Source organism: Gymnogyps californianus, chromosome 5 (assembly GCF_018139145.2).
Source record: "Gymnogyps californianus isolate 813 chromosome 5, ASM1813914v2, whole genome shotgun sequence".
Classification (NCBI taxonomy): domain Eukaryota; kingdom Metazoa; phylum Chordata; class Aves; order Accipitriformes; family Cathartidae; genus Gymnogyps; species Gymnogyps californianus.
Window position 1 is genome coordinate 13,795,044 of NC_059475.1, and position 13,251 is coordinate 13,808,294.

At 48.5% G+C, this 13,251-nt stretch overlaps 1 protein-coding gene across 3 annotated transcripts in view; it reads left to right on the forward strand.

Moving 5' to 3' along the window:
* LMO1 (LIM domain only 1) overlaps positions 1-7,819 on the forward strand; it is a 61,866-nt gene extending 54,047 nt beyond the window's left edge. For all 3 annotated transcript variants that reach the window (XM_050897825.1, XM_050897826.1, XM_050897823.1), the window contains exons 3-4: positions 2,497-2,622; positions 7,398-7,819. In XM_050897825.1, coding sequence (XP_050753782.1) covers positions 2,497-2,622; positions 7,398-7,503 — 232 coding nt within the window. In that variant the 3' untranslated portion in view covers positions 7,504-7,819. The remainder of the gene's footprint in view (positions 1-2,496; positions 2,623-7,397) is intronic.
* Positions 7,820-13,251: the final 5,432 nt, after the last annotated feature.

The following is a 13,251-nucleotide window of genomic DNA, read 5'->3' on the forward strand; positions in this document are numbered from 1 at the left end:
GAAAGGGCGAGTATGGAGGACTGTGAAACTTGATAGAAGAGAAAAAGATTAGCACGCTGACTAGCTGGAAGCTACGTTTATGTAGACATTAGAAGGCAACACGATTTCAGCTGGACAGAACATAAGCTTCAGATCTTATGCAAACAGTCAAAGCTGTTTAACAATTGGTTTACCCCCAAACCCCTGAAAGGAGACAGGTGAATGTGATGCCAAATACATTTTTCATGTTTCTTAAGCTAACTGTTTAAATAGTTAAGTGAACATCTGTCCAAATTTCCCCATCATTTCCATTTAGAAAAGTCTCCTATTTGAAGGCTGAAGAAAAGCGCCTGCTTAACAATGCAAATGGTGCTGTCTGGGGCCCCTTTATTTTGTTTAATCTAGATTGAGCTCCACACAACTGTGATGCTAATGAATAATGGATATTTTATACTTGTGCATGTAGCAGTGCTGGGCACAGAGCAAATCTAGGATTAACCTCCCACTTTCCCTGCCTAACACGTATTGGACTCATTTTTTGAGTTTGCTGTGACTTGGGTACTCTAAAAAAGGATGCCTGGTTTTATGGAAAATGGCAAAACCCTGGCAAAAGCTGTCGGGTTTTGCTATGCCCAAGTGAGGTACTGTAGAAGGGGACAGCTACATTGCGGGGGGGGGGAGGAGGGAGGGAGGGATGTAGTAATGGCTTGATTTGTGAGTGGGTGCTGAATGAGAGACAGGGTGTTTCAGGGTGGAGACCTGTATGCTTTTCAGTGCCACATTTTTTCAGTCCGGTCTGCTGGCATTAGGCAGCCAAGCACCACGCTCAGCTGCCTCCCCTGCCTGCCTGCCGGGAGCAGGAGCAAGCTGGAGTCAGCTTGCAGGGAGCAAAGGACGGCTCCGTTACTGATTACATGGTCTGAGTTTGCCAGTGCAAACTGTATAGCTGGGATTTTACACTGCCTTTCAGCCCTCACATGATGGAGTCATAGGGGAAGAAATTTTGGTACTCCCTTCGCGATTTTTCTGTCCTGCACAAGTGTTTCCATTTGGTTTGTGTTGTTTAACTTCCAGGGAAAACGTAGTGCTGTTTCTTCATAGGAAGTCTTGGGGTTTTCCAGCCAGGCCTAATGAAAGACCACTGATGCCACTTCTAATGAAAAATAAGGGTAGCCTTTTTTTATAGCTGAAGAGCAAGCTGACTTTGGTAGCACAGCACTGTGGGAGGGTGGGAGAGTTGTGTGGAGGTTTCTATAACATTGCTGGGTGTTTTAACTCACAATTACTGGCTAGTAATAATTAGTATTGATTAGCTTGGCAAATTGCAGGTTTAGAAATTGGTTATAGATTTTCCTGATGCTTCTTGTCTGTGTGTTGTGGAATCAGCCAGAACCAATGGCTTGAAACAAACCGCGAGCCCAGATCTGTCTGCGGGCAGCGACGCGTTGCACGCACAGAGCTAATGGTCAGCAGGAACCGTACGTCTTGAGGCTCATTGCCCCAAGAATACGATTTTTATCATCTCCTAAGCAAAGTAACTAACCACATGCGTATTGACCACAGTGTCAGGCGAAACTTGGTTTTGCCGGCCTGTTGATTCATGCCCCGGCTGGTTCGTGTGGCTTTAGCATCGCAGTGGCGTGCTGCCCATGGTACGCGCAGGGGTCTGCAGGGACATCTTGAAGAAGGGGGCCGGGGGAAGTATGCTGCAGTCTTGGTTGAGTCCCCCGGCAGGAGCTGTAACAGCAGGAGACATCTGGGGAGACAGATAGTGAAAGCCAAGATGAAAATGGCAAAGCTTCCAGTGCTGAAGGGCTGTCCTGGAGGACTGAGGAGCTGAAGTGGAACGGCTGAGCATGCTGTTCAGGCCACTGTGGAAGGGCTTAGCTGGCTCCCGGGAGGGACGTGGAGGCGGGAGGAGGGGGGCACAGCCAGGGAGGAGGGCTTGCTCTCTGAGATGCCTTGCAAAATGCTGTTGTACTCATCATGACGGAAATTGTGCTTTTTTGTTTTAAACAGCAGGTAAGTGAGGTTCTTCCTGAGCTATATTATAGCGTTGCCTGCCAGGGTTGGCAAAGTTTGCAGGTCTTCTGCGTCTTGCTGCGAGAGGCTGCCAGCCTATCCCTCCGTTAGGTTGCGGCCAAGCGCAGACGGGGCAAGCACATGCAGAGGAGGACGGGCGGCTCTGAGCACCTACCCCACTGCTGCAGAGAGGCAGGTAGTTTTTGACTGAAATTTTGTGAGCCCCAAAATAGTGCTCTAAGTGTTTAATGCTTTTCTCCATTAGACAGCAAATTAGCCCTAGGCTCACAAACCAAATGAAGTTTCATCTCGACAATCAGAGCCTGCTCACCAGGCAGTTTTATCCCAAGTTCCCGCACACTGGTTGGTCAGCGAAATGGAGACTGCAACTTCTATTTATTGGTGCAATACAGTATTTGATACTGCTAATTACACTTAATTAGTCCTTCCACCATTTAATTAAAATGGCTTCTAATGATTGTGCTTCTTTGGCAGGCTCTTTGGTACCACCGGGAATTGTGCTGCCTGCAGTAAACTGATCCCTGCCTTTGAGATGGTGATGAGGGCCAGAGATAATGTTTACCATTTGGACTGCTTTGCCTGTCAGCTCTGCAACCAGCGGTGAGGACACAGTTGTTATACACACAAACACAAACTAATTTATACCTTTGCTTGCAAAATAGGGGAAATGTTTGATCCACGCTACCTGTCTGGGGCTCACAGCCTGCTGGCATGGCTTGGGCTGGTTTGTTAGGCTGACCTGGGTGATGCACGTAAGTACCTGTAGCCCCTTTACTGCAAATCCCCTTGGAGCTGGTGGGAGTTGGAGGGGCGAGGGGGAGCACACAGACTGCAGATCTGGCCACGGTTGTACGCAGCACAGCTGCTGCTGAATAAAGCAAACTGCTTCAGCATCCTTTCAGGATCTACCGTCTTTGCAGAACACAGACGATGAAGAATGGACCTCCTCTGGCAAACTGACGTTATTTGGCTTAAATTGGGTTTCCGACAGGCTCCAAACTGGGGACGACAAAGAAGAAGGAGAAAGAGAAGGGACAGGAAGGAAAAAAATACTCTAGATAAGCCCTTTCCAACACTAGGAACAAATCCCTTTAGTTGTTGTGTAATTAATAGGGGATCTTGGTGGTGTAATTTTGAGTGGGGCTTGTGTATTTCTGCTGGGTTTTACCCAGTTGAAAATGCACATCAAGGAGTATAATAAAGGGTCATGCACAAAGTTTTCGTTTGGGCTGCCTGTAGCCAGCTGAATTTGGGAGGGCTGTGAAAAATCTTCCCAGCACCCTGCTTGTTGGTCATTGTAGGCAGAATGGAAGCCCGCAGAACCAGATGTGATACAGTGTCACCTTCTGATGCATCCATCCATCCTTGTCCAAGACAGGCATGAAAGTGCTTGTTGTTCTTACTGCTTGTTTAGTCAGGCTGTAGTAACTGCCCCGGGCCCAAGGGCTGTGCTGGGGTTCCTGTTCTGGACTTGTGGTTGTGTTTCCCAAAGACGAAACTAGGAGGCAATACTTCATCCTGTGTGAAGGTATGAGAGAGATGACAAAACTCGTGGGAAGATGGAGAACCTAATTCTGTAAAAGTCAAGCTAAAAGACTGACTTAAAAATTCATTACTCGCCCTAGAACAAAAGTCACAGTGGGATCTCTAATGACGTAGCCATACTCGGCGCGTGTGTGAATGCAAACCCCTGCCACCTTTCCCACTAAACTTAGGAGACTGTGCAAACTGGGGTCTGATTCTCCTTCCATGCCGTCTGACAGTGGCTTAGTTCATGGGGATGAATGGGGTTGCGGCTGGTTGGTGCCACAGCACGGAAGAGGAGACTCGGGCGAGCCGTTTGTAGCTCAGGTGACTTTACTCAATCACGTTATTGAAGGCGGAGGCGGTGTTTGTTTGAGGTGGAAAACCCCTATTAATATTGGCGGCGTCCACAGGCGCGGTGGCAGCGCCGAGGCGGCAGTGACATCTAGTGGCTCCTGGCCTTGGGCTCCTTTCCAGAAGCCGCGCTAAACCTTTCAGTTGCCCAGTCTTGTTTTGCCACTCTTGAACATGCTCCTGCAACAGTCGTGATTCCGGATCAGCAGCGTGTGACTGTGTGCAGACCTAATACGTTCCCTCCACGAGACGGTCTCTCTTCACACAGCTGAAATTGCTGGTTGGCTGTGGGGTTTGTCTCCAGACTTGGAAGCGTTGCAGGGTGCTGCCAGGCTCAGCCCTCAGGCTCGGCTTTCTTCAGCCTGCCAACAAAGGCCGGGCAGGAGAGGGGTGCTCCCAAACTCCTCACCGGCACTAGGGCTAGCGCATCTCAAATGTCCCTTCTGGCAGAAGCAAGTCACGGCCCTGGGCTGTGCAGGCAGGAGTGCTGGGTTGCCCTTGCAGTCTGTAGGATGAGTATTTGTCATCAAACCCCTACGGTACCCTAGCTTCTCCCATGGAAAAGCCTAGTACCGCCTAGTTTTCATTTTCAGGGATTTCTTTTAAATTTCACCCTTTACTACAAAGGCTCCACACCTCTCTTGCCTCTGTGATTGCTAACACTGTTACTGCGCTCAGTGCAAAGTGTGGTCCTACTCTGCCCTTAAAATAACCTCCGTGCGCTGTCAGTGCCTGGCAGGAAAGCGCAGGTAATCCCCCCGTTCTGGCAGAGATGTGCTTTGATGCACAAGGGATTTGGCCAGTTTGGGAGGAGCTGAGTTTTTCTGAAAGATGGGCTGAGTAGACAGCATAGAGCTATGTGTAGATTATTATTTTTGGCTGAGATCAGAAGGCTACAAACTTTTATGACTTATCCTCTAGAGATTTTGGCCCAAAAGGGCAGAATGGAAGTGCTCCTGTAACAGCTGACTTTGGAAGCTGAACCGAGAACAGTGAGTTGAAGTTACCCTAAAGTCAGAATTGCAGAGGTGGATGCCAAAACTAGTTCTGAATCGCAAACCCCACCTGAAACCCCACTTTGTTGTTCAGCTATGAAAAGATTTGATTATGAAGACCTTTCTCTAGTTCTCTTCCAGCTTACTTGCCCTTCTATAGCTAGACTCTGTGTAGAGTGTTAAATCCATCAGAGCAAAATCTCAAATATTTTTACCAAGTGTGCAGTGTTTTCATTAGCTTCATTCTCCAAACCATCAGGTTTGCAGCAAGTCCTACAACGGTACTCAGCCTACTGTGCTTTAAACTGTTGTCAGGTCGACATTGCTTGTCACAATACTGAATAAAAGTTGGTCACTGCTGTAACTGGCTAATAGGTCAGTATTACAAGGGTTGCAGGATTCCAGCTGCTTGTGTTGCCATTATCTAAAGTGTGTTTTTGCTCAAAAGAAAATCACTCTGTAGAAATGGCAGGGTAGGTTCAGTGCCCGTTTCTCGCTGCTGCCAGCTGGAACTCGATCAGCCAGACCGGCTCTGCGACAGACCTGTTCCGAGCAGCGGGGCTGGCGGTGCCATCCCACGTCTCGCTCTGAAGAGAGCTGTGGGCTGGGACATGTGAAACTGGGTCTGAAGTTGCCCTGTTAAATCCTCTGTGTCTAGTTGCGATGCATCAGCTGAAAAGATCCCAGTTTACTGCTGGGTTTGCAGGACTGGCAGCTAGAAAGAAATAGTCGCCTTTCCAGCGAACCAAGCCGTCTCAGAGTACCCCTGCTGTGCGTTTTAGTTTCCATGTGCTCATACACACACACACCCTCCAACTCCTCCTTTGGCTCCTCTAGACCCAAACCAGGTTTGGCAAGAGACAGCTGATGATGATGCTGGTGGCAAGAGTAATTTTTGCATTTCTCTTCCTGGAGATTTACATTGTACTTAAGGTAGGGATAAGTAGCAAAAAGCAAGCGGCTGTGCCTGTTATTTATCATGAGTAAACCTACTAGTGGGGAAGGTGGTGTTAAGGAGAGTGTGTGCAGTACAGTTTTTAGCATAAAAGCTGTTAATTTAAATTGAGATTCATTTTTAGCTTTTTAATATACAAAAAAGTTGAATTTCAGAACTACTAAAGCATGTGCCACAGAGGGAAGAACATGGAAGGTCTCCAGTGAAATCATATAAAGTGAGAACCAATGCCCAGTTCTCTCTGTACTGACTTAGCAAATTAATCAGTTTATTTGCAGGTGTCCAGCTGGAGAAGACTTGTGCCTATGTCGGAGCTACAAAGGAGCTCTAAAATGATTGGTCCTGTTCTTGTAGCAGAAAATATTCAGTTTTATGGAGATGCTCTGCCCGAAGCTGCCTGAGTTACAAATCTAGAAAGCATTTTAGACAAGGAGTAGGCAATGTCCCTGCCAAAGCTCTGCCTGGGAGCAGAGGAGATGGGCATTTGAGGTCTGCTAAGTCTCCTGAGGATGGGGTCATCTCCATTGATCTTCCTTCAAAGCCCAGTAAATATTCAGCCTCGCCAGAGGCTGGTACCCACCCGTTCATCTCAGTTCAGAGCTGCCTTTCAGCGCAGTGGCCAGGGTGCCTCTCTGCTTTAGGGACCTGGGGCTGATTTAAGACTCGGTGCTTGGGGCAGGGAGGCACAGCCCTGTGCTCTGGTCTGTCATTGCCCTGCTAGTGTGATGGACAAAAACCAGCCCCTGAATTGGGTGCAAAGAGCATTATTTGTTGTCTTAAGAAGTAAAGATTAGCTTCTGATTCTTGAGCAAGCAGGCAGGGCGGAAAAAGCTATTGGCTGTCAATTCACACCTCTCAGATCTTATATGTGGAACTTTTTTGACCTTAATCGTCAAATAAAATTGTTAAATATCACAAGCCTCTCTGTCAACTTCAAGACAAACAGAACAATTTACATGGTATATAGAGAGCAGTGCCCTTCGCTCAATGAAGATAAAGGTTAGGAGTCCAGCCACCAGGAAATTTCTATTTATTGTTCAGCACTGTACACAAGGGGGTGAGGAAGGACTTAATAGCCAGTCCTTGCCTGGAAATTAGTGTAAATACTGCCTCACCCGAGGGAACCGTGGAAATGTGGATACCAGCAAAAACTTCAAATAGTCTCTGTGTAATATCGCCCGTTTGATTTCCCGGTTGTAGAGCCGACACCTCTCGTCTGCAGAGACAAATCCCTTAACTGCTCCTGGCCTCCTCCCACCACTGGCACGGGACCCAGCAGAGACCAGGACCTGCTCCCCGAGCTGCTTCATACAACCATGCCCTGGGAGCTGAGCACCACCGTGCCAGGAAAAGGGATAGCAAAACCCCAGGGCGTGTGTGGGGAAGGGGAGCAGAGGGAGAAGCACACAGGCTTTCCCGGGGTCCAGCGTCACCAGCAGAGCTGGAAATCCAGCTCCCCAGAGTCACCTTCACACCCAAACAGCCTTAAATTCCCCCGTTCTAACCTCTGTTCATACTTACACCTGTTAATTCTTTTTATCTTCCAGATTCTGTGTGGGAGACAAATTTTTCCTGAAGAACAACATGATCTTGTGTCAGATGGACTATGAGGAAGGGCAGCTGAACGGGAGCTTCGAGTCCCAGGTTCAATAACAAACCCTGCTTCGCTGAAGCACTGTGGGATGGGCGCTCGGCTGCCTGTCAGCTTGCCTGCAATATTTTTTTAATTCTTGGTCCAGAGAGGACTATACACATTGTAGTACTTTTCCCCCCCAACACAAAGCAGTTACAATTTTAGATGTACAGTTGTGCCTGCTTAGCTGAGCACTGCATTGCCTGTATGTTTGTGAGTTTTTGGGGTCTGGGGGAGGGCTCTGTACAGTCTGTTTTCTGTATATAAACTGGAACATTTATTTTATGAAAAATGTAATGCAATTTTATTACTGGTGTGAATTAAAAATTATGAATGTTTCCTGGTCATCTTAGCTGTGGTTTGTTCCCCATGTGGTGAAAGCCTGTATTTCCTGTGCTTGATGTTGAGCAGACTATTAGAAATATGTACACAGATCCCTGGAAACTGCATGAATAAAAGCAGAGGCAGGAGTTCACGCACACAAACTGAGGGAAGAAATGCTGCTGCAGACTTAGACCTCTCCGCTTGAACCCTGCGGAGACTTGTGTCCAAAAACCTGCTGTGCCGTACAACGGGAGGGAATGAGCTGTGGGTGGGTGATGGCTGGGAACCGTCGGTGTCTCTGGCTGGGTCCCACCAAGGCTGCTGTGCAGTGCTGAGTTGCTGGCTGAGAGGTGTCTCGCTTTTCACATCTATGAATTTAGACAGAGCATTTCCATGGCCAGGAGTGCTTGTTGGCTGGCTGATACGGTGTCTCCAGTCTGGGCTGCGAGGAACAGGCTCCCTCCAGCCCTGCCAACAGGTGCCTAGGCATTGATCAGAATATTAATTTCAAGGCTTTAATAGTCAGTGGGGTTTTCCTGTGGGACATCACTTGTCCAGGTCTGAGCTGCGGCGAGAGCTGATGTCAGGGTTTGAATGTGACCGGGCGCTGACACAGCATCCCTTTTCGCAGCCCTTTTCGCTTACTCTGTGCCAGGTGCTTTGACCTCCCACGTAACAAAAGCAGTCGGATTTGAGGCATCTCCTGTAGAAAAGCTCTGAACTGTGTTCCTGCTGCGATGCTTTCTGCAATGATTTTCAAGGTTATGCAATTCATGTGCAACCCACTGGACTGTACCAAACACATTACTTTGTATGGTGAGTGTCACTTTAATACAGTGCACCAGTAGCTGTAAAGGATGGCTGCAATTCTATTTATTTTGTCTTCTTGCTTTATCTTAGATTTACCCCCCCTTTCCTCTAATAAATAGACACCGAATACTTTTTTTTCTGATGTGACTTAATTGGTTACTGGTCCTGGGACGCGTGTGTGTTCTCTGAATTGCAAACGCCAAATGCAGTGCAGCTTGGTGCTGCTCTGCCTGTTGCATGAAAGGCTTTTATGTACGTCTATGTTGAATAATGGCTAAACAGAAGCAAAATACCACTAGACACTTAGTATGCTTCAGAATATTGCCTGTAATCTGAACCTACCTCAGACGTGTGGATTGATTGAGTGATTTTTCTTCATAAACAGATGTTTTGGGTTGGGAGACCCATTATAAAATGTGTGGCCTCATCCCCTTTTATTCCCCTAAAAATGGAATAGCAATTAAAAGGCCACCTATAGCCGCCTATGGATAGGTGGTGTTTTAATTGCTATTCCATTTTAGTGCCTTTTGGGGTTGGGGGAGGTTGTCTTTTGAGAAACTGTAGAGTTGATAGTCTTTTTGTAGAGGCTATTGCAGGCAGCCACACTGGGGCTATTGAAGGAGCAGCTTGTTGCCCAAATGTTTTGATTCCTTGCTTTGAAATAGGCTGCCAGACAGTCGCTGCCTCTGCCTGTGCTCCAGAGTGATGGCTACCCACCTGCCTGTGGGGTCTGCTGTAATTCAACACACAATGGCAGTGCGCGGGTGTTGTCCCATGGTGAGGATGGGAGCAGTAAAACCAAACCAAAACCCCTCACCAAACAAGCTGGGGGGGTTATTCAGATTTAGTTCAGATTCTTAAGAGTTTTGGTACCAGTTTAAAAACGAAGCCCTTTGGAGAATGGTACTTAAACCTTCCAGAAAGCATTTTTTTCTTGGCTTAGGTGGTCTCCTTACTTCAGAAGGAAGGGAGGAGGAAAGTGTAACTTTTCAGAGCTGCTTGGCTAATGCCAGCTAATGGCTCTGCAGCTGCCAGATCTCTCATACATCACTGGGAAAGCCATAGAAATGTCACCCGAGAGGCAGGAGCATGCTGGAGGAGAGGGTTGCCTGTGCGGGAAATCCCACTCTACCGTTGGATGAATAAAAATGGCACTTGGTTGGTGTGAGCCATGCCTTGCTGCGTACATGAGTCCCCACGCTGGCTCTGCAGAGGAGGTGTATCTGAGCTGGGCCAGTTTGGATGTGTCTGGGGATAGGGGTGGTTTGGTGGGTTTTTTTGATATGTGGCAATGCAACAGGTTGAGTCAGCAAACCCAGCAGAATGATGGAGCAGAAGATAGCCCAGGAACTTGGAGAAAAAAATGGGTGATGGACTGGTAAATGGGACAAAATAATCAGTAAGTTGAAAGAGCGATGGTAAGGTCTAGTCTCAGTGGCTGCCATCTATATGGTACTGGCAGCACGGTGATGCGGTGTAGAGGAAGCCTGGAGCCAAGGATGAAACACAGTTACCAACGTTAGCTGAGAGAGGTGGCACACATGAGAGCAGGGAGGATGCAGAGGTCCAGCAGTCACAGGGGATGTTACCAGAGCAACATGGGTCTCCTCCTGGGGAGGTAAACATCAGGGTGGTTTATTATGAGAGACTGAACCTCCACAAAGAGCACCCCTGGCTCCAGGGCAAGGCAGGAACCAAGCCCTGCACGCCCCAGCTGGAGCACGGGGGGAGGCTCAACCAGTACCAGCCCGCACCGTGAAGGAATGACGTCCCTTCCAGTCGTGCACATTAAATACAAGGTCCAGCAGCGTGCTACTTGGATGCCAACATCTCTTCGGTTTGCTCAGTGGTCCCTGACATGGGCCAGGCTGGAGCCCTCTCTCGCTACCGCTATGGCAGCACAGACAGACTCGCACCTTGCCAAAACACCCTTCTGTCCAGGGAAGGCGAGGGGGGGTTAGTTACACCCCGGGCATAACTCACATGTGATGGCATCTTGTTGCCTCCCTGCACTTGCCCTTGCTGTGAAATGCAGGCAGTGCTCCTGCACTGGGGGTGCAGGGGCTTCATTTCTGACGAGCAGCCCTCTTGATTTGTCACCATGGCTGTAGATCCAATTCCTGATGCCCAACAAGGAATTTCACAACGCTGTTTCATGCAAAAGCCCCGTCTGGCAGCTGGGTGGGTGGGAGGAAAGCCTGGGACAGGACACGGTTGCTTCTGTTGAATGGGGTGCGGCAAATGTCCGGTTGTCTTATATTGTAAAAAAAAAAAATACAAGGGAGAAATTGTGCAGCATCTGTATCCCTCTTTTCTGTGTCTGCACAGCAGACAAGGCCCACCTGCCACAGCCCATGCCCTGGAGGGCGCTGGAAGTGGGATTTCCTTAAAAATAAAAATCCCAGGAGGACAATGCAATCATGAATTTTTGTCTGAATGCTGCAAATGTGCTTAATAGAAACAAGCGCTGGAGTGCAGACCTGCTGTTGAATAATCACTTCCACTCTACGAAGCAGAGCACGGAAACCTTTTGATGGTGTTATAGTCATCACTTGGCATAAATATTCATTCAAGGAATCAGAGCAGAGTAAATGGCATTTTAGACTCTAATCATTTAGTATTAGCAGATAGCCTTTTTACTGCTAAAGATAACCACTGCTTAATCAGTTTAGTGACCACTGGCATATAGTATGACATTTAAGCTTGTGCCTCAGTCCCCACGTTGAGGACACGGCTGCCGGTGACCCCTCTTCTGCCCAAGTCTCCATCGTTCCCAAAGTCGGCCCAGCCGCTGCCAGCTGCCAACCACACGCAATTGGCTTTAACTTCTGAATTATCTGCCATTTGCCTCCTTATCTTAGATCAAAGTGGTATTTTAAGTTCATACTACAAATGTTAAAATCTAGGATCTTTTCTCTTGGTTTTTTTTTGTAGTTGGGGCTAATGGCTGATCCCAGCACAGCCTGATTTTGAGATTAAAAACAAGCCAATATTTAAAGGCAATCAAAATCTCAAGCTGCTTCTCCATTCATCTTTAATGCTGGTGTAATTGCTGCACAGATTCTGGCTCTTCCTACAGTCTTAATTTTTTTTTTTTTTGGTGCATGCCTTTGTCTTTCAGAGGGATGTTATACTTCCCTGAGCAGCATTAGCGCTATTGAGCACTCCGTTATCGACAATCCAGCTCACCCGATTTCATATCTTGCCAAACAAGTTAATCTAATATTAACAGCAGTTTGTTACCTCGTTGTTAGCTTAATTTACTTTACAAGAAATGCTATATTTGCATTTCATCCCTCTGTCATTGGCTTGCAAACCATGCTTCCCAATGCCAAGAATGGATCACACTGTTTTGTGCAAGTCTCTCGGTGTGGCGTTGCCATGCAGAGGAGGGGGCCATCACCCCAACCAGGCATTTTCGCTAATTGGCCAGGCAGGGATGTGGGGAGTTGGAAGGAGGATTTTGAAAGCCATAGAGCAGGTCCTGGAAATGCAATATTCACAATAGCACAAATACCGCTGCTGCTCTTCCAGTAATATAGCTGAGTTGTAGACAGTAGTTTTCCCTGGTGGCAAATGTATACAGTAAATGTCTTTAGTATGGAAATCAGCAGACATATGGGCACAGCGGCAGACATTTGCAACACCAACAGGTTCCTCAGGCTTTTAGGGAGTGCTCCCATGCCAGGACTCGCCGAGGTCTCTCCGCTGTCGTGGCGGGGCCCTGCACCTCACTTCCAAATTGCTGGGGTGGCAGGGGAAAACTGTGAGCAAAGCCTTCCAAGCAGTTGCTCAAAAGGCGCTTCCTCGAACAACCCAGCTCCCAGCCCTCAGCACCTCTCAGATGGGAAGGCTTTTCTCCAGTAGCCACACAGAGCCATGCCGGCTGCGGGGCTGGGAGGGGTGGTGGGACGGGGCTGGGGATGCCCCGTGGTGGCAGTAGGTGACGTCAGTGACTCGGTGCCCAAGGCTTGTCCCCCCTAGGTTAGGGGATGTTGCTGGAGATGGAGACGGCTTTTGTGAGGGTTAGTTTCTGGCATAATTCTTGATTAGCTCACTATGTGCCGTATTGCTAAACCCTGTCCCTATTTATGGGACGCTGGCTTTCCACCTGCTCTAGCGATCGCTGCCTTCCGTTGTACCGGCCAGCAAGTGGCGGAGTTGCCTGCACTGAGTCTATAATATTATTTCCAAAAGGGAAGGCACAGCAGTGGGGTGATGCCACTGATGCCACTGATGTCCCCAACATCAGCCTCTCGCACAAAAATGGGCTTTTTAGCAGAGGAGGAGGTTGGAAACATTTTGCTATGGGAGGCCATTCAGATGCGGGGCTGGTCCCTGGCTGCCGGTCCCACTGTGCCCTGACTCATCAGGTTGCTCCAGCTTCTCCTCTGCTGGCACTCATCTCTCCAATCAAGCCGCGTTTGAATTGACCCAGGGAGGGGAATTCAGGGCATGCACCCCTGTGCTCTCTGTAGGCAGCAAGAACCAGCCCCCAGGGCGAGGTATCTCCTGCAGCAGCCTCTGGGGCAGGGCTGAGCCCCCACCAGAGGCACTGGCTTTGGGGGGAGCCCCAGTTTGCACAGCTCCATTTAGGTATCTCAGCTTACAGGAACCAAATGACTCTGTCTGTC